This window comes from Athene noctua, chromosome 1 (genome assembly GCF_965140245.1).
Source record: "Athene noctua chromosome 1, bAthNoc1.hap1.1, whole genome shotgun sequence".
Taxonomy (NCBI): domain Eukaryota; kingdom Metazoa; phylum Chordata; class Aves; order Strigiformes; family Strigidae; genus Athene; species Athene noctua.
In genome coordinates, this window is record NC_134037.1 from 197340309 (window position 1) to 197360438 (window position 20130).

The 20130-nt window shown below is 39.4% G+C and overlaps 1 protein-coding gene across 3 annotated transcripts in view; it reads left to right on the forward strand.

Annotated features, from left to right (window-relative positions):
• RGPD4 (RANBP2 like and GRIP domain containing 4) overlaps positions 1 to 19129 on the forward strand; it is a 33376-nt gene extending 14247 nt beyond the window's left edge. For 2 of the 3 annotated variants that reach the window (XM_074909518.1, XM_074909534.1), the window contains exons 20-29: positions 45 to 4629; positions 10121 to 10288; positions 11703 to 11795; positions 12694 to 12890; positions 13389 to 13617; positions 14131 to 14229; positions 14402 to 14544; positions 16103 to 16376; positions 16514 to 16848; positions 18558 to 19129. In XM_074909518.1, coding sequence (XP_074765619.1) covers positions 45 to 4629; positions 10121 to 10288; positions 11703 to 11795; positions 12694 to 12890; positions 13389 to 13617; positions 14131 to 14229; positions 14402 to 14544; positions 16103 to 16376; positions 16514 to 16848; positions 18558 to 18863 — 6429 coding nt within the window. In that variant the 3' untranslated portion in view covers positions 18864 to 19129. The remainder of the gene's footprint in view (positions 1 to 44; positions 4630 to 10120; positions 10289 to 11702; positions 11796 to 12693; positions 12891 to 13388; positions 13618 to 14130; positions 14230 to 14401; positions 14545 to 16102; positions 16377 to 16513; positions 16849 to 18557) is intronic. The other variant, XM_074909527.1, reaches the window with a different exon arrangement.
• Positions 19130 to 20130: the final 1001 nt, after the last annotated feature.

The following is a 20130-nucleotide window of genomic DNA, read 5'->3' on the forward strand; positions in this document are numbered from 1 at the left end:
GTTACCATAATAAGCAAAGCAATTGTTTCCTGCTTTTTGTTTAGGCTCCTGTCTATGGCATGAACCGACTTACACCTCAACAACATATATATGCTTATCAACAACCAATGCATACACCACCACTGCAAAATACTTCTGCTTGTATGTTTTCCCAAGAAATATATGGCACACCTCTGCGTTTTGATTCTCCTGCACCTGGACTCATTTCACCTCGTGGGGGTGATGATTATTACAACTACAGTGTTCCACAGGCAAGCACAAATCCACCATTGCCTGAACCAGGCTATTTCACAAAGCCTTCAGTCCCACCACCAGCTTTAAAGCCTGCAGAATCAAAAGTAATAGAATTTCCAAAATCTAAATTCGGACAGCCAGGAACAGCAGAAGGACCAAAAACATCTCTGCCAACACCAGCACAGTCGAGTCAGCCAACAACTTTTAAATTCAACACTAACTTCAAGTCCAACGATGGAGACTTTACTTTTCCTTCTCTTCAAGTTGCAACACAGCCTCCTAATGCAGCTTTTAACAGCAGCGAAAGCCTCCTTGATCTTCTGACATCTGATAAACCTTTACAGGATGATAGATATATCGAGCAAAAACCAGTTAACGATCAGACAAATAGTCAAAGAAATATTTTCAATTTTGGCAGTAAACACACTTCAGGCATCTCTTTTCGAGAAAGCGTGGGACAAAATGCACACAAAAACCTGGGTTTCGAGAAGAGCAATATGTTTAATGTCCAAGAACCCAGCAAGCTTGGATTCATGACTTCAAATTCAGATTTGGTCAACAGAAGTCATGAAACAGAGGGAGGAAGCACTCATGGTGGAGATGAGGATGATGATGGTCCTCACTTTGATCCTGTGGTGCCACTCCCTGACAAGATTGAAGTAAAGACAGGTGAGGAAGATGAAGAAGAATTCTTCTGCAACAGAGCCAAGCTCTTTCGTTTCGATGCAGAATCTAAAGAATGGAAAGAAAGGGGTATTGGAAATGTGAAAATACTGAAACATAAAGTATCTGGCAAATTTCGTCTTTTAATGAGACGAGACCAAGTGTTGAAAATCTGTGCAAATCACTACATAAATACTGATATGAAATTAACTCCAAATGCTGGGTCAGATAAATCGTTTGTATGGCATGCCTTAGATTATGCAGATGAGTTGCCAAAACCAGAACAGCTTGCAATTAGATTTAAAACACCTGAGGAGGCAATGCTTTTCAAAAGTAAGTTTGAGGAGTCACAGAACATTTTAAAGACCTTGGGATCAAATGTTGACACAGCAGTGACTCAGAGTAGTGGCACTGCAAGACAAACAACAGATCAGAACATCAAGGAGCCTAGCAGATCTATTTCTGGGACCCTGAACTTTAGCATTCAGTTCCCAAAAGATGGGGTGAGCAGTGAATCTGACAGTAAAGGCAGCCTTACAGCCACATCAACTGCATCTGGCCCTACCACTTTTTCATTTGGAAAGGAAGCCCCGCAAACTTCTGGTGGGTTTGGGCAGCATCTCTTGAAGAAGGATCAGTGGGAGTGTAAAGTATGTTTAGTTCCAAATGAAGCAACGGCAAAGAATTGTGTATCATGTCGAAGTCCAAATTCAGATATGTGGGAAGCACATGGCGCCCCATTAGCTGACTCTGCAGCAAGCTTCAAAGACAGCGGTAACACTGTGCAGGACAAATTTGGGTCTGCTTTTGCTAAAAAGGAAGGTCAATGGGACTGCAGTGTCTGTTTAGTAAGAAACGAACCCACTGCCTCCAAGTGTGTTGCCTGCCAGAATCCAAACAAAACTAGTACAGTGGTATCGGGTCAACAAACTTCCTCTAAACTTGGCCAAGCAGTTGGTCCAAAGGCTATGCAAAATGACTTGGGAACAGCTTTTTCTAAAAAAGAAGGTCAGTGGGACTGCTCTGTATGCCTAGTCCAAAATGAAGCAAAAGATGTGAACTGTCGTTCTTGTCAGAATCCAAACTCTCAAAGTCAACCAAATTTGCCTGTACCTACTGTTCAGGCATCTGCTGCTCCCATGTTTGGTTCCCCTGCTGATGCAAGTAAGCCACAGAAAAATGGATTTGAAGGGCTTTTTGCTAAAAAGGAAGGGCAGTGGGATTGTAGTACTTGTCTTGTGAAAAAGGAAGGTTCTTCACCAGCCTGCATAACCTGCCAAACACCAAATACATCTGGTAAGCCCACCGGTGATGCTTCATCAGCTGCTTTTGGCTTCAAAGGCAAATTATCTGAACCTGTTAGAGAACAGTTGGGAACAGGCTTTAAGTGTGATTTCTTAGAAAAGGGCTTTAAGTTTGGTCATGCTGAGCAAGGCAAGTTACCGACATTTAAATTTCAGCTTCCTTCTGATACTGAAGCTAAGTCTGGAAAGGAAGGATTTAGCTTTTCAATACCAGTGCCTGCAGATGGTTTTAAATTTGGGATACAGGAGTCTAGTAAAAATACCACTAAGAAAGATGAGCCATCCAAAGAGTGTACAACTGGCTTCTTAAAAAGCACTGATGAAAAAGACAAAAAGGAAATGCCTTCAGATGGCGGAATTACGTTCCAATTTCAAGAAACAGCAAACAAGGAGAAAGGTGACTTTGTTTTTGGGCAAAATAGCAGCACTTCTACTTTTGCAGAGCTTGCAAAAAGTACTCCTGCAGAAGGCTTTCAGTTTGGCAAAAAAGACCCTAACTTCAAAGGCTTTTCAGGTGCAGGTGAAAAGCTGTTTTCTTCTCAGGATGCTAAAACGGATCACAAAGCAAACACATCTGCTGACCTTGGTGAGAAGGATGATGATGTGTATAAGACAGAGGACAGCGATGATATCCATTTTGAACCTATTGTTCAGATGCCTGAAAAAGTAGAACCATTTACAGGAGAAGAAGATGAGAAAGTGTTATATTCCCAAAGAGTAAAGCTGTTCAGGTTTGATCCAGAAACAAGCCAGTGGAAAGAACGTGGGGTGGGCAACTTGAAGATTCTTAAAAACGAAGTTAACGGCAAAGTAAGAATATTAATGCGGCGTGAGCAGGTACTGAAGGTGTGTGCAAATCACTGGATAACAACAACAATGAACTTGAAACAGCTGTCTGGCTCAGACAAAGCATGGATGTGGATGGCCAATGACTTCTCTGATGGTGATGCAAAGCTGGAACATCTGGCTGCAAAATTCAAGACGCCAGAGCAGGCTGAGGAGTTCAAACAGAAGTTTGAAGAATGTCAGAGGCTACTACTAGATATACCACTGCAGACACCTCATAAACTTGTTGATACAGGTAGGACAGCTCAACTTATACAGAAAGCAGAAGAAATGAAGTGTGGCTTAAAAGATCTCAAAACATTTCTAACAGATGACAAAACTAAACTGTCAGAAGAGGAAAATGTAAACTCTGTTTGCACCAGCAGTACTTCTGATCTGGTTATAAAGCCGCATGCTGAAAGTACGGGGCCTACCCTGGAATGGGATAACTATGACTTGCGTGAAGAAGCATTGGATGATAGTGTAAGTAGTTCTGTATATGCATCACCTCTTGCAAGTAGCCCTGTAAGGAAAAATCTGTTTAGATTTGGGGAGTCTACCACAGGTTTTAGTTTCAGCTTTAAATCTGCCTTAAGCCCTTCCAAATCTCCTGCTAAACAGAACCAGAGTAGAACATCAGTAGGCACAGATGAAGATTCTGATGTTACTCAAGAAGAAGAAAGAGATGGGCAGTACTTTGAGCCTGTGGTACCTCTGCCTGATCTCGTGGAAGTGACCAGTGGTGAGGAAAATGAGCAAGTTGTCTTCAGTCACAGAGCTAAGCTCTACAGATATGACAAAGATGTTAATCAGTGGAAGGAGAGAGGTATTGGGGATATCAAAATATTACAAAACTACGACAACAAACAAGTGCGTATAGTAATGAGAAGGGACCAGGTACTAAAACTCTGTGCCAATCATAGAATAACACCAGATATGAATATGCAACAAATGAAAGGCTCTGATAGAGCATGGGTATGGACTGCATGTGACTTTGCAGATGGGGAAAGGAAAGTAGAACTTCTAGCTGTGCGATTCAAGCTGCAAGATGTTGCTGACTCATTTAAGCAAATTTTTGATGAAGCAAAGCATGCCCAGGAGAGAGACACACTGATAACACCTCTTTCTTCTCGTGCCAATACACCGAAGGAATCTCCATGTGGTAAAAATGCTGTAGCTGTACTAGAAGAAACTACCAGAGAAAGAACTGACCTCAGTCATGGTGATGATACTTCTGCTGCAAATGTAGAGGTCGCAGAGGTGTCAAACACTTCTGAAACACCAACAAAAGCAGTGGTTTCTCCTCCAAAGTTTGTATTTGGATCTGAATCTGTCAAGAGCATTTTCAGTAATGAAAAGTCAAAGACATTCACATTTGGAAATACTTCAGCCACTGGTTCTCTCTTTGGCTTCAGTTTTAATCCTCCAAGAAAGAGTGAAGATCATATTACAGCATCTCAGAACACAGCACAGAAAGAACTGGAAGCCTCTGAAGCACCAAAAAGCTCTAGTGCTCAGAAGTCTCTAGACAGCAAGGTAGACAACTTGCCTACTTATACACAATATGGACCCTCCAACTTCTCATTTAAAATTCTGGAAAAAGGTGAGTGTCAATTGAACTAGTAATATATTCAACTGTGCAGCTTACTAAGCAGTCACCTCTATGCTATTTCTTAGTTTGTTGTCCTGATAATACGTAGTTCCTTTCAGTTTTAACGCGGGTTACCTGTATCTTCACAAGTTCTCAAGAGTTTCAACTACAGGATTGAATTCTAAGTCCTAGTTATTTTCATATGAAAATGTGTGATGCAGGATACAGTTTTGTTAATTAGTGAGAAGAGGGATTTCAGGTAGGAGCTATAACTCTGAAATGGTGTACCTGAATCTCAGGCTTAAGTGCTTAAAGAAGGAGCTGTAGATTCACTTTTTGAGACTTAAATAGCTAGTTGGATTGGTATTGTATGTACCTAAGCCTTTGCTCCAAGTGATGAAGTGTGAGAACAGCAAATGTATGCTTCAACTAAAATTTGAATTATCTCCATGATTGAACAGACAGGTATTCTAAACTGCTCTCTATATGTTTGTTTGAAGTCTTAATTACTGGCCTCTGCAATTTCAAGTGTGTGCAATTTCAGAGGCTAACATCACCAGATGTTAGCCTCTTTCCTTAGCCTTGAAAAGAGAACATGTGATTCCATCCTTAGTTACACATTTTATGACGCTGAAGAAGATGCGCTTGCAGTAGTTGTGGCTGTGACTTGGCCACTATAATGTGCTGAAGTGTCTTTTTGAGAAGAATGGGGTTTACTAGCGGTTTAATGGTATTCTCTTTGAAGGCTTCATGTGGCACTTCCCATCAGTGCAAGACTGTTTAATCAGATGAGTTTTTAATTTACATACTAGTCTCAAAATTATCAAGACACACTGTCTGTTTATTAACTAAAGTATAATAAAGTGATGTGGTAGAAGATGATAGCTGCAAGCTATTTGCACAGGTTGGAGAAGCTTGTTTTGAATTAACAGCTTACATTTCCTACTGTGAAATGCAAGTACAGAATGCTTCCAGTACATAGATACATCTGTTTTACCCTTTTAAAATTCCAGGTAAACACTTATATCCAAACGATTTATTTTTTTAGGATTTAATTTTAGCCTTTTTAAATCTAATCCAATGGCCTTTTGGACAAGCACATCTTCCTTGCAACCTGATAGTAAAGGTATTTACATACTGCACTGAATGTGTGATAAAAACACTTTAGCAGGCATGGACAGTAACTCAACTGTGACAAAACAGTTGGCTCAGTGATCCTGATAATTAACATGCATGCTGAGGAAGAGTACTTAAAATTGTGTGTCTGTCTACTGTTGTTTGTTCTATTGGAGAATGTCTCTAGCCCTTAGTGTGTTAGTATGAGCTAGCACAATGGATGGCCCCGTTTAAGCTTTTGGCTTCTGTTTGCCTTATTTTCTGAAGGTGTCTGCCTTGCACTTTTCCATCACAGTGAACATGCACACTGGATCTCTAAAATGCCCCATTTCCTAAAGAAATTAAATTCTCCTGCTGTTTTAGAGAATACATCTCTTAGTGCCTGAGGTCTTCCACTTCAATGAAATATACTTGAAGATCTCAAGACAGGTTATCCATCAAAGCACTTGAATGTATTTAGACTCTATTGGAAATGTTTAATTTGGTTTCCCAATTATCAGTGTTAACTACTGCACTTTTAAAAACAAGGAGTGCACAGAAATGAGAGCGCCAGCTTCTTAGCTGCTGCTTATGTGTATATACTTCATGTATAATATGAAGTCCACGTTAGCTAGTCAGGAAACCTTTGCTGAATAACCAATTTGTTTAAATTTGGAACCTGTAACTAAAACTGTTACAGCTTATAGTTTGATTCTATGTTACTATAAGACATTACTAACACTGCTTCTTGCAAATGTACTCAATTTACACAGATCAATAGCATTCTAATTTTAAAAAGCAAATTTTTATTCTAGTCTGCAGAAGACAGTCTTCTAATGTTAGTGTCTTACATTGTTTAAAAATGTCAAAAAGTCATTCCAAACACCATTTTCCCAGAACTGTATTTCTAGAGAAGCTGTTCTTATTTAAACACTGAACTCCTGTATATATGATTTAAAGTCAACTGTTCTGTGTTTTTAGGCATCCCAGTGCATGGAGTTTATTAACAATTCAGTTTTATTTTCATCATTTGATGTCCATAATGTGAAGTGATTACGCATTCTGTGCCAATGCATATGTGCAAGAACTTTTGCTATCTCAAATTGATTCTTTTTCTATATCGGGGGTGTGTGAGTGTAGATTGTGTGGATTTTAAAAAAAAAAAGCAACCACAAAACAAACAAAATACGTCATTCTAGTAATTCAGACTGTCTGCGCTTTTACTTTTCTGATAACTAGGATATGATTATGTACTTAATGATTTATGTACAGTTGATAAGTCTTCAGCATAGCTTTTTGGTGGCTTTGTTTTAAGCTCTGACTTAATAGCAAATGACTTTGAGAAGTCCTTTCTAAATTAAGTTTTTCAAGCTACCCAATGCTAATACAGTCTGAGGCTTTCTCCTGGAGAACGTCTTTTGGGGAGCAGCTTCTGACTTGTGCTAAAGCAACATTCAAAAGAAATTTAACTTCGTAAGTACTTTTGCATGGAGGTGCAGAACTACTTAGTTTTTGTCAGGTCAGGTCATGAGCTTCTAATAAGTGCTTTACAAGTTTGAAGTTATGTCAATTGCATGTTACTGTATCAGTCACGTGCATTAAGGTTTAAACTGGTGCTTTTCTCTTATATCCAGGAGATATTCATTGATGTATGCATAAGAAAAAAAAAATACTGTTATTGTGACTAGCTAGGTATTTAGGCCTAGGTGGTCCTACTGTTAGTTGAAACACAAGCAAAAATACAATACACCAGTAAAAACTGTTGTGCATGGTATTGTTCTTTATTTTGTTCCTTCCGTAGACTAACAATGTTTTGTGTGGATTCCCCCCCCCCCCCCCCCGTAGAAAGTTCTGTTATCAGAGAACCAACAGTCTTTTTAAGAATGTTGTACATATGCATGGCTCTTTGTTTTCATGACTGCCTGTGAAGATATATTTAAGCTGTTTGCAGCATTTTTGAATAAGAAAAGTTTAACTTTCTTGTGGGGAGGGTGAGTAGAAACTGACTTAGCCGAACCAGTGGACAACTTGTTCAGTTTTAGTATTCTGAGGGCAAATATGTGCTGTAATCTTAATCTTTGTTGTTGAACCCTTTTGTCACTTTGAGTGGATGTTTGGAACACTAGAATCTTAATCCAGTATTTGATAGATGAGCTTCATGGAGAACTTCACCCATGGTTCATCTGAAGTGGCTATTTAATGTATTTCTCTTACTCAGCTACTTTGCACAAGAACTACTGCATGATAATTCTTTGGGAATGCTGTCTGTCCAGTGCGATGGACTGTATCATCTGTTGCCAGGGTCTTCTAACTAGCATTATACTGCTCAGGTTAAAGAAAATTCACACTTTTACCATCTACCTGACTGATTTTAGAAGACGTGTTTTGGTTTTGAAGATTTTTTTTTTTAAATTCTCTAATCCTAAGAAAAGCTGTTTCTTATTGTTACTTTTAATGGCTGTAAGACTAAATACTCCACACTTAAACCTCTACGATGAACCTGGTGCAAATTTACTTAGTTCAATCAAGACACTTGCTTAACTAATCTGAGAGAATAGAACACATGCCAATATGTAGGATACCTGCATATTTTTGTAACATGGTACTAGATGTACTCCTAATTCTTAAATCAGCTAGGGTTAGTGATGAGTTTTTTGCATGAGATTCTGAGAATATATATGTAAACATCTGTAGCCTCCTGTCATGATATGAACTTAGAAATTTGCTGTTCAGGAATTTTATCTTACATTTACTTTATACAGGCTCTGAAGAGCTATTGAGATATAAAAAAAGAAGTGAGCAAAAAGAATTAATCTGCAAGACTGTATGTGCTGGTAATGGGTTTGACCTATGCTCTGGTATCTAAATGCCTGAAATCATTAACTTGTCATCAAAGGGAGAGTCAACAGGAGCAGAGTTTGGGAAGGGAACATTTTGGAAAAAAAACTTAAATTGAACTAGTACTTTAGATTTTGCTTTCACTCTACTATTCTTTTTATTGCTCTTGATCTACTGGAAGATACTAGTGCGAAAGCTACTTTTGTAAAGATCTATTTTAGAGTGTCAGACCATCAGAGGGCGTGTCTATAAACATTGCACTTCTGTTCTTGTCTCCTCTTTCAGTGATGAATATCAATTTGCATGATCAGGAAAGCTGGTGTTCCTCAGGAACCGATTAGTAATCTGGTTCCTAGCTGAAGATTTAGGTTCCCACTGACTACACTGCGCCACAGACTTATCAAATATTATCTACTGAAAAGAACAGTGAGCTTTTGAGAGCACCCTTCAAATTCTGCTGACTCAAACGTGCAGAACATTAACGAATAGGTTGACTTAGTATAGCAATCAAATTTTTCTTAGAAACAGCTGATGTGTGGATATTGATGTGTTTATGGGGTAATTCTTATAAATAGGTAACAAATTTATTTCTCACTCCTTTACCTTCCAACTTTCCCTCTCAAAACAACACTAAAACCCAACCCAAACAAGCAAAATCCTAAACAAACAGTGCATGATGCTTAAACTGGTATATCCTCCCTCTGCTTCCGTTCTTGGAAACAAAGATTTGAGTTTATTACAAAGCTGTTTCCTTGTTCTTAGAGCCATATGTTTTTCTGCAATAGGCTCTCGGCTGTGCTTTCAGCTTTAACCTTTGGTTATGCACTGTTTTTTCAATACAAGTGGAATGGGCAACAATGTTGAAGGAGAGAGGAGAAAAAGCTATATAATAAAATTCATAGTGGTATTTGTCCTTGTTGGAAAAGCTAGTTAAATAGACTGAAAGCAATATTTTCTTGTTGTTCAACAGGGAGGAACTATAAATGACTTTGCTTTTGTAACAAAAGTTTCAGCAACAGCTATTATGGTACATTGAGATTAGCTAATGAAAAGCTCATATTTCCCATAGGTAATCTGAAATGTCTATTCAGTTGCTGTTTAATATTTTCTAGAACTTAAAGCATTTTTAAACAATGCAATAGGACATGTTGTTGTAGACAACTTCACTTTTTCTTTTTTCAGGCCTGAACTTCGCCTCTCTACCTCTAGATAACACCTATATCCCTTTTCTCTGTAGTTATATTTTGTTTGACATGAGGACTTAGTTAAATAATCCTTGTAACGATATAAAGACGCAGGGGTTTTTTCTGTTCTGATACTTAAATTCTGAAGTCAATAGAAAGGATGTAGTTGGGCATGCAGGTTAGAATTTTTTAACAGGATACTCTGTCCTAGAATCCCGTATCTTTAATTTTTGTTTCCTGTGGATCAACAGAAAATATATAGGATCCAAATGTATTTCTGACTGCCTTAGAATTAATTCAGTTCTGTAATGATGGCACTGTGAGATTATTATAATTGCCTGTTCTGAAATGATTGTTTTAATGGTTTGCTCAATTTCTGTAAAAAGCTGAGAAGACGACGGTGTCAGAAGATGATCTGCCATCTGATGAGGTTATAATAGTTTATGAGTTAACACCTACCCCTGAACAGAGAGCTCTTGCTGGCTTTCTCAAGCTACCTTCAACATTCTTCTGTTACAAGAATAAGCCTGGATACGTGAGTGATGAGGATGATGGTAAGGAGTTCCAAAGTTGATCTTTGTGTTGCCTTTTTGTGGGGAAAGGGTGCAATATACTGCACTGGTGCAGCTGCACTTCAGGCACTGTGTGCAGTTTTAGGTGCCTCAGTGTAAGAAGGACATCACACTATTAGAGTGTGTTCAGAGGAGGCTGACCGAGATGGTGAAAGGCTTTGAGGGCCAGGATTACGAGGAGCTTGCTGAGGTCACTTGGTTTGTTCAGGCTGAGGGGTGGCCTCACGGCAGTCTGCAACTCCCTCAAGGGGGGCAGCAGAGGTGGGGGGCTGATCTCCTGTCTGTGGTGACCAGTGATAGGACATGAGGAAACCGAATGAAGCTGCATCAGGGGAAGTTCAGATTGGACATAAGAAAAAGTTTCTTCACTGGGAGGGTGGTTGGTCACTGGAACAGGCTCCCCAGCGCAGTGGTCACAGCACCAAGCGTGTCAGAGTTCAAGGAGCATCTGGATGATGCTCTTAGTCATATGGGTTAGTTTTAGGTAGTCTTGCAAGGAGCGGGGAGTTGGACTTGATGATCCTTATGGGTCCTTTCCAACTTGAGATATTCTGTAATTCTGTGAGTACTACCAGAACCATTATAGACACTTGAATATTCTTGTTTGAACTGGTAGGAAATAATCCCGTCATCTTCCTTATGGCCAAAAATGTACACTCAGGTCTTCAAGACAAAATAGTACAATAGAGGCCCAAGAATGGGTAAAGTGAATTTGTACTGGTGTCTTATGGGGGTTGACACTCACATTACCAATGCAATTTGGTTAGGTAAGAGTATGTAATTGGGTATTAGAGCCTAGTCTCATTTGAGCAAGAGGCTTGCTTTTGTAACTATTTTTAGAGACAAATACAATGTAGCCTTTATCAAAAAGGAACAGGCCCAGGTTCCCTAAGTGCTTATGTCTTATAGTTTTTGTAAAGAAAGTTCCTAGTACTAAAATGGGACATATTTTGTATCTTATTGCATGCAACTAAATTAATTTATTCAGCAGCAGATCTATTAAATGGAAGTTCTGAAGCATTCTAGTCAACAGAATGGAAGACAAGCCTCCTTTCACAAATATCTGAGCTTGCTAGTTCTTTTATAAAAGATCTTCAGTCTTCCTTCCCAGTTCTGTTTAGTGGTACTCTTAATAAAATCATTCAAGTAATATGTTTTCTGAAAACAAAACCTGGGCAATGCATCCGTAACAATCTACGCTGAGAAAAGTGTCGGTAGCACGCTGAAGCACATGTATGCAAAACAAGAAGTGAAAGCTTGCTGGCTGACCTATGGAGCTCTTAAAACATAATCAAAAATTGTACATGCTTGCTAGGCTTGTGTGTCGGAATGGCTTAGCTGACTTCTTTGTACTTTGAGAATGCCTGAGAACTTACTCTTGTTTCCTGTATTTAAGATGAAGACTATGAAACAGCTGTTAAGAAACTTAATGGAAAACTGTATCCCAGTGATTCAAAAGAGAAAAAGAAAGTGCAAGATCCTGTAAATGGTATGTCTTAAAACACAATATTTAAAGTTACTAAAACATAAGCACTAAATCTGAAGGACACACGGGCACTGAGATTTATTATGTTTCCTGAGATAGTTTTTAGAGGCACTGATGCTAGGAGCAGAAAAGCTCCATCTCAAAATAGAGTTTTAAGTTCAGTATGTTGAACTGTTAGTTAGCAGTAAAGTGGTACCTGGATGAGAAATGTACATTTCAGGTTGTCTCTAAACAAGAACATCAAAGTGTCTTCCTACCTTAGGCCCTTTCTGAATATGAAGAATTCAGCTTGTGGTACAGTACAAAAGTTGTCTACACCTGTGAATATTTGCTACTTCTGCAGATAGTCAATTTAAGTTCAGCTTATGAGTTACTATTGTTCAATTAAAAAAAGGCGCTTGGTCTTTACACTAAAAATACTGGTGTGGAAGATTGAATTTGTTGCTTATGTTTATGTTTACTTGGGCTGTGCCTCAGACTTCAGCACTGAAGAACTAAGAATCTGAGAAGATAACTTCTGGAAGTGAAGTTTGGGGGGTTTTTTGAGGATATGTGCTAGAAGGAGGTAGTATGTATTTGAGCCATCTGAAATATGAGTAAATGTTGAAAGAAGCTATTAGTAATGGCAGCTGTGGTGTTGGACTTTTCATCATTGCATGGAAGTTCCCTGATAGCAATAGAAGACCAAGTATGATGAATTTACAGTTCTAGTCACCGTAAGTGGAGTTAAGTTAGTTTTCACTTCCAGTGGTTAAACAGTAATACTGTTTGAAAAACTCTTGCAGTTTTACTTCAAGTTGCTCTGGCTATCATGAAGTTATTTTATAATGTAGGTGTCAAAAATTGCTTCAGTATTTAGCTGCCTTCCAAGCTCTTTTCCACTAACTTTTATTCTTTGCAGTAGGCATCACAGGAAAAAGTGAATTCAACAATGAAGGAGAATGTGCTACTACTTGGGGAGAGAAATCAACTGCTGAGGAGAATGCTAAAGCAGAAACTCTGCAGGTTCCTCCTACATCTGTCTGTGGTGTCAGCAGTGATACTGAGGATGACAGTCCAGAAGATTTTCAGACAGAAGTTAAAAGTCAAGAAATGAAAGTAAAAACTAAATCTTTACTAAACTTATACAATTATTTCATGTACATGTGAGACTTCACATACTTTTTACCTTGTGAGAACTAGAACATACAGTGGGGAAAAACTGTGACTGTTTTCTGGCTGTGCCTCAAGTCTTTGCCAACACTAAACCAGAAGCTTAGATCTTAAGTTCTTTGGGAAGAGAAGGGAGGTACAGCTATTCTTATAAACCAGTTTGGCTAGTAAAATCACTCCTAATGTCTCTCTATAAGGACTAATTAATTTCAGGAAGTAATAGTATTTTTTTGAAAGCGTAGTACTTCAAAGTTACTGTAGTCTCTTGCCAAGTTAATATCCTTGTATGTTAAATGTAATGGAAAATGCCAGAAAGCTTACAAAAACAAGTTTTCCTGGTGTTTTTTTTCTAAAATGACTGTTCTTAGTCTCCTGAGGAGATGGTTTGAATACTAGGCTTTTCTAGCTTATTTGCTTATCACTTTACCTTTTTATTAATCTCAGGAGAATGAGATTACAAGTTCAACTGGCTTAGTCTCTACCAGTCAGGAAGAAGTACCTACTCCATCAACCAGTAAGGTGACAGTATTTGTTCAGTCAGCTGCCAGCAATGAAGAACCAGATTCCACCACTGAAACTGTGCATGTATCACAGACTTTATCAGGAGCTGATGACAAACCTGTAGACTTGTCAACTAAAAAAAGTGTTGACTCTGAAGAGTCTGAATCACAAGGTAAGGTCAGAGGTATGTTCTGGTTTTTGTAGGAACCTAAGTGTGCTTTTCTGTAGATTAGTTTATCTGACGTAGTTGCTGCCTTGGAAAGAAGTAGTACCAATACTGAATTAGAACTAGCATAAATACCAATCTAGTAAAAATGTGACTGGGGGTTAAAATAATTATATACATCAAATTCTGGTGTATTCAAATGGCACTACTATAGAGCAATGGTAATGTTTGTGGTGTATCTTTCAATGAAAATACATCATATATTTTACTGTTAAATACAGTATGAATGCTTACTAGAGCTCTGTGGAACTGCATGGAAGTAGCATGCTGACACTATTTCACACAGTCTTGAGCCCTTTTTTAAAATCATAATAAATTGAGTGTCATGCAGATTTGAAATTTGTTGGACGGTAAAAATACTGTAGAGACTTCTCCAGTTTATTCTTGTGACTACATAACACTAAACACATTTTCTTTAAGGCAGAGAAAAACCTTTGACTTTTCCCTCTTATTTGATAGAAAACAGAATCATCTCATTCGGTTTCGGCAATACTGCAGGCTTGTCATTTGCAGATCTGGCTTCCAAAAACTCTGGGGACTTTGCTTTTGGCTCAAAAGGTGAGTTAAACTAGTCTGAGACAGACACTCAGCTGAACTTGTGCTTCATACAATACACCTTTTTGTGCACCAAATTTGTACTGATTGATTGATGGACAGCAGGTTTTTGCAAGTGCTTGTCAGGAAGAAAAAAACTATACAAAGTTTAAAGTGTAACTCTCTTTAATTACAGATAAAAACTTCAAATGGGCGAATACAGGAGCAGCTGTGTTTGGAGAGACGGCCCATAAAGCAGATGAAGATGAAGGTGGTAGTGATGATGAGGTGGTACATAGTGATGATATCCACTTTGAGCCAATTGTGTCCTTACCAGAGGTAAGGTGACTTCTGGAATATAAACCAACATTAAGATAAGGAGGTCTTATAACACAAAGTTTTTTAAAAATGCTTGGCTTAACTACCTTTGTTTGTGTTGTGTGCTTTGTTCTGTAGTTCTTGCACTGCCTATGTAGCAACACCTGCTGTTTTAAATCCTAGTACAGCATAGCGCTGGGGAAGTGTCTGGTGCATCAGTTAAGATCTTCGATGTTTATTATACCTCGACTGAGTGTTGATCAGTGTGCAAATTTATACACATAGCTTTTAAAAGCTAAAACTGATTCATTATAGCAGAGTTGAAAACCAATGGGGAACTGAATACACCTGTGGCTTTGTATCAGTGACTTGTAGATTCAGGTCTGTGAAAGCCGTAGCAAGTAAAATTTGTACTCTAAGCTAGGCAAGGGATTCTAGAGTCACTAAGCAATAAAGATGTAGTGCAGTTAACCGCACATGAAGGCTAAGGGGAACTAACTTAGTGCTTTTTAGGAAGTAGGAGAGCCTTCAAACTGTTGGTAGCCTTGTAACGTAGTGAGGCTTCACACAGTTGTTCATGTCTTGATTTGGTATTTAGCTGTAGTGTGCCTAACAACCATTTCAAACTTTTTTGATGTTGTAATCACATTGTCTGGCTTTCCTATAAATAATATAATTGAATTATAGATTAGTATAATTATTAAGCAAGACAAATAGAGCACAAATAAACAATTTGCAGTGTCCTTTAATTTAAACAGCAAATTTGATTTAGTTTGTAACATGCCTTCAACCACCTTCTGCAAAATTTAGTATACCTTTACTCATCTGTGTGTCATATTATGACTTTATGATTTTTTTTTTCTTTCCTTAATTGCTGCTTCTCTTCAGTCTTATTTCTCCCTCCACAAGTAGTTGTTTGTCATGTATTGCTCCAGTTCTCTTCGGTGTTCCTTATCTTTGAAAGATATGTTAACTAAAGGAGGTTAGAGGCCAGTAATATGCATACATAAAGTGAGGAGACACAGCTGCCAGGCCTCAGTTTGTTTTACTCAGTGTTTATGCTCCGTTGGTGTTTATGCTGTTCAAGTGCAAATATGAAGTTACTTATCAAGGTTCAAAAGGTAATGCCTGGTATGGTAATAGTACTGTATCTTCACTTTTCATTGTGTACATCATTCAGCAAACCTGAAACTTTTCCTAGGAAACTGGCCAGAACACTTGATGGTGGGTTTTTTTAAGAAAAAAAGCCAACAAACCACACACACCCCCCAAACCCAAAGAAAAAGCCCATCCCCAAAGCAAAAACCAGCAAACACCCACCAAAACTGTATGTAGCATGGTAAAGTAGTATTGCTGTGCTATAATTAATCTCACACAGTGGAATTTCTCGGGCTCTTAAATTCTAAAAGGCTAAATGTTTTACTCATTTTGGTGTGTGATGAATATGGTGGTGGAGAAAGCAACACATGCAGTAATTTTCTATTGTAATATGTCACAATCATCGTAAGTGTATGTAATAATATTTAATATTGGTGGGAGCAGCTCTCTGGGAAATCACAGGTATATTGCTTTTTTTTAGGTGGAGGTAAAATCTGGAGAGGAAGATGAAGAAATTCTCTTCAAAGAGAGGGCAAAACTTTACAGATGGGACAGGGATGCTACTCAGTGGAAGGAGCGTGGTGTTGGAGAGATAAAGATCCTCTTCCATACACAGAAGAAATACTATAGAGTCCTAATGAGAAGAGACCAAGTTCTTAAAGTCTGTGCAAACCACGTCATCACCAAAGAAATGAATTTAGTGTCCTCTGATACATCAAACAATGCTTTAATTTGGACAGCCACAGATTATGCTGGTGAGTCTTTCAGGTGGTTTTTTAGGTGGTAGTTTCTGTGGCTTTGTTTTTCCCTGGAGATTATCATAGATAAAAGCTATTTGTTTCTGACTGTACTGAATAGAACTAAAGAAACCTCTTCTCGGATTTATTTTCAGATGGTGAAGTAAAAGTAGAACAACTTGCAGTCAGATTTAAAAGCCAAGAAATGGCTAATTCTTTCAAGAGGAGGTTTGAAGAATGCCAGCAGAGCTTGTCAGAACTGCAGAAGGGACACTTATCTCTGGCAGCGGGACTGTCAAAGGACACCAACCCCGTTGTATATTTTGAAGTTTCTGCTGATGATGAACCTTTAGGGCACATAACCATGGAGCTGTTCTCAAATATTGTCCCTCGAACTGCTGAAAATTTCAGGGCCCTGTGCACGGGAGAGAAAGGATTTGGCTTCAAGAACTCCAGCTTTCACAGAATAGTCACTGACTTTGTGTGTCAGGTAAGCGTAACGGGAAGCTTCTTCATTGAGAGTGTGAGATGCATCTTGACTAATAATGGCACTTCAGAAAATCACTTATACAGGATAGCACATTCTTGTTGGCCACATGGATTCAGTGTGCCAAGATGCTCTCATCTGCCCTTTCCCTACAAGGAAATGAGAAATGGTGCAAGCAGTACATGCTGCCCTAAACCCAATAATTTTACCTGTGTCTACCAGCTGCCTGATGCTTTAGTGTTACCTTGGGCTGCCATGTTAGTGTGGAAGGAAAAAAAAGGAGATGGAGATTTCTTCTTACAGCGGGCAAGGGGCCTGCTGCTAAATAGGAACACTAAGGAAAGTAGGGGTTCCCAAAACTACTGTTCAGCCTTTTCTCTCTACAGAAGCAAACTTCTGTATGCTCACCTGCTAAGAGCACTTACTTTCCAGGCTTCTCTTACATTTAGAAAAGTGTACTTTGTATTTCAGATAACATGCACTTTAAAACTGATATTCCAAGTGTTTTAAATGCTAGAGTTTCCATCTAAAATAAGTAGTCTTAAAATACTCGAATTTTTCCCCAAGAGTATCAGCCTGCAGTGCATCTGAACCCCCATGTAGACAGTGTTGGTTTTAAACCTCTGTGCATTCAGTAGCGCTAGCAAGTTCTTCGTAAATGCTGAAGGCTTTGGAGATTGATTATAGCTCAGACCTTTCCTAAAACTCTCAATAATTCAGTGAGTTTTAGTGACTTGTAACTGGCAGAATGAACCAACTTCCTTATGCACTACACTGAAGTTCCTGCATGTCACTACATCCCTGAAGCAAAGGCATGACCTGCAAACTCAGACAGTGATGTGTGAATGGCTTGAATTAAAAAATGTATCCAGTCTCCTGATTGGGTATCACCTGTGTCTGAAGTATGCCCTTTATGGCTCTTTTGTTAAAACTTTGTGCCGTTCTGAAAAGGAAAGCAGCGTTGCTGGTTTAGGGCTTAAGCTTGTTTCAGTGTATTCTACATTCTACAAGGAGCAGACTCTCTTCTAAAACAGTTAACTGCACCATGCATACCCTGATGAAAAGTGAGGTTTTATCCCATTAAATTAGTATATCCTAAGTTTGCTCAGTTTGCCTAAACTTTCTCCAGGTACAGTGAGAAGCTTTTTAATGAGAATTAAGGCTTTCCTTCAAAGATATGGTAACCTGTCAGATAATCAGGAGCCAGAAGCTTGCTGCCTTGCAGAAAGACAAAAGATACTGCTCACTAGCAGTAGCTGCTTTCCTGAACAAGCAGTAATGTGGCAAAAGCTGCTGCCTGCACAGAAGCAAGACATTACTGTTCACTGGTACCTTAACCTTTTTCATGTGATAATTCCATGCTTGCAGGGGCTAAGCAAGGACAGGCCTTCAGCAGGCCCCAGCTGTCAGGGCCAACTGATGCAGGAAGCAGGCAGTGGAAAACATGGGCCTAGAGGAGTGGTCACTGTGGAACGGGAAGATAAAATGCTGTATTCAGAATAAACAAGGAATAACCTTTCCACTACTGTTTCCATTGCTGTGAACAAAGCTGCTGAATCTGGGAACCCTTATGTCTTAAGTAAATACAGTACTTCTGAAGACCGAGTTATCGCAAAGCCAAGTCTTTACTGTTGAAAGGGAATATAGTTGTGCTGTTGGTTTATGTTTTGTCACTTGTAAGTTAATGCTCTGCCCCCTTTTTTTTTTTTAAGGGAGGTGATATAACTAACCATGATGGAACAGGTGGACGGTCAATTTATGGAGCAGCATTTGAAGATGAGAATTTTGAAGTGAAACACACTGGTCCTGGACTGTTGTCAATGGCAAATAAGGGCAGGGATACAAACAATTCTCAGTTCTTCATAACACTTAAAAAAGCAGAACACTTGGACTTCAAGCATGTGGTATTTGGGTTTGTGAAAGACGGAATGGATGTTGTGAAAAAGATTGAATCCTTTGGTTCTCCTAAAGGGCTAGTAAATGGAAGAATTGTCATTACAGACTGTGGGCAAATATAGAATTATTGCTTTGAGTATACAGATGTTCTTGCAGAATAAATTGGTATTTAGATGTTATTGACTAATTATTTCAACTCATTAAAATGGACACTTCTGATGTATAAATGTAAAATTACAGCCTCTAGTTGCATTTTTTATGTGTTCTAATTGATTTTTTTGCATGTTAAATAAAGTTCAGACACTGGCATATTTCAGGTGTATTTGTGTTATCCTGACATATTTGTATTAAATGTCAAATTTTAAAAATTAAATCTTAGTCTTGTTAAAATAAATGTCTTGTCTTCACTTTGATTTGTTTAAAAAAGAACAACTTGAATAATTTGGCTTCCTGCTCTCCTAAGTCTTTATTTTGAATATGCAAATTGTGGCTCACCAAACGTCGGCCTTTGAAATTCAGGGCTTACTCTGCACTCCTGTGCAGAAAGCAGGTAGGTAGTGGTTTGTGCTGCTTTATTGCACTGCAATATTTGAAAGCTAGAGCATAGCTCCAAAACGTTTTGGTATTTTGCTAAGGAAGTGTAACCAACTTTTTCTGTGTATGTAGAGTATTTCTAACTGACTTAGTGAAAAACGTCTACTTAACTCTATTTCCCCTGAAATGCTGTAGTACAACCCCCTACTACTGCTCTGACCAGCTTGTCCCATCTATCTTTCAGCTCCCTTTCCTGGGGCAGACTTCTCTGATTTCACTGCAGAACTGAGTAACTGTATTTTACATGTCAGGATCGCTTTTAAAACTTTGTCTCTCAATAGTGACTATGCGTGAATAAATGTGGGATTTTTAAAAAACTTCGCTACAGCAAATGCCGGCATTATCAAGGGTTTTCTTCAAGGTAACCACACTGGCATTGTGATGGGTTGTATTCAGTTTTAAGCTGTGTTTTAATTTTTTTTTTTTTTTTAAGGGATAGTAGGAGTACAGACTGTGAAACAGAAGTGCCGCGGCCGGCTCGGCGAGGCTGGGGCCCAGCCCCGGCTCCGCGGGCGGGAGGCCGGGCGGGCAGGCAGCGCTGTCCCGCCGGCTGGGAGGGCGGCAGCCGCCGCTGTGCTGGCGCGTCCCGCGCAGCCGAGCGGTGGTGGGGCGGTGGGCACCCTCCGCCGCCTCCTGGCGCGGCCGGGCTGAGGGCGGTCCCCGGCCCCGCTCCCGGGCGGGAGCCGCCGCTTCCCGCCACCGCGGGAGAACCCACGCGCCTGCGCCTGACCGCTCCCAACGGGGGCGGGGAGCGCGCGCGCACCGCCCCTCCCGCGCCTGCGCGCGCCGGCCGCC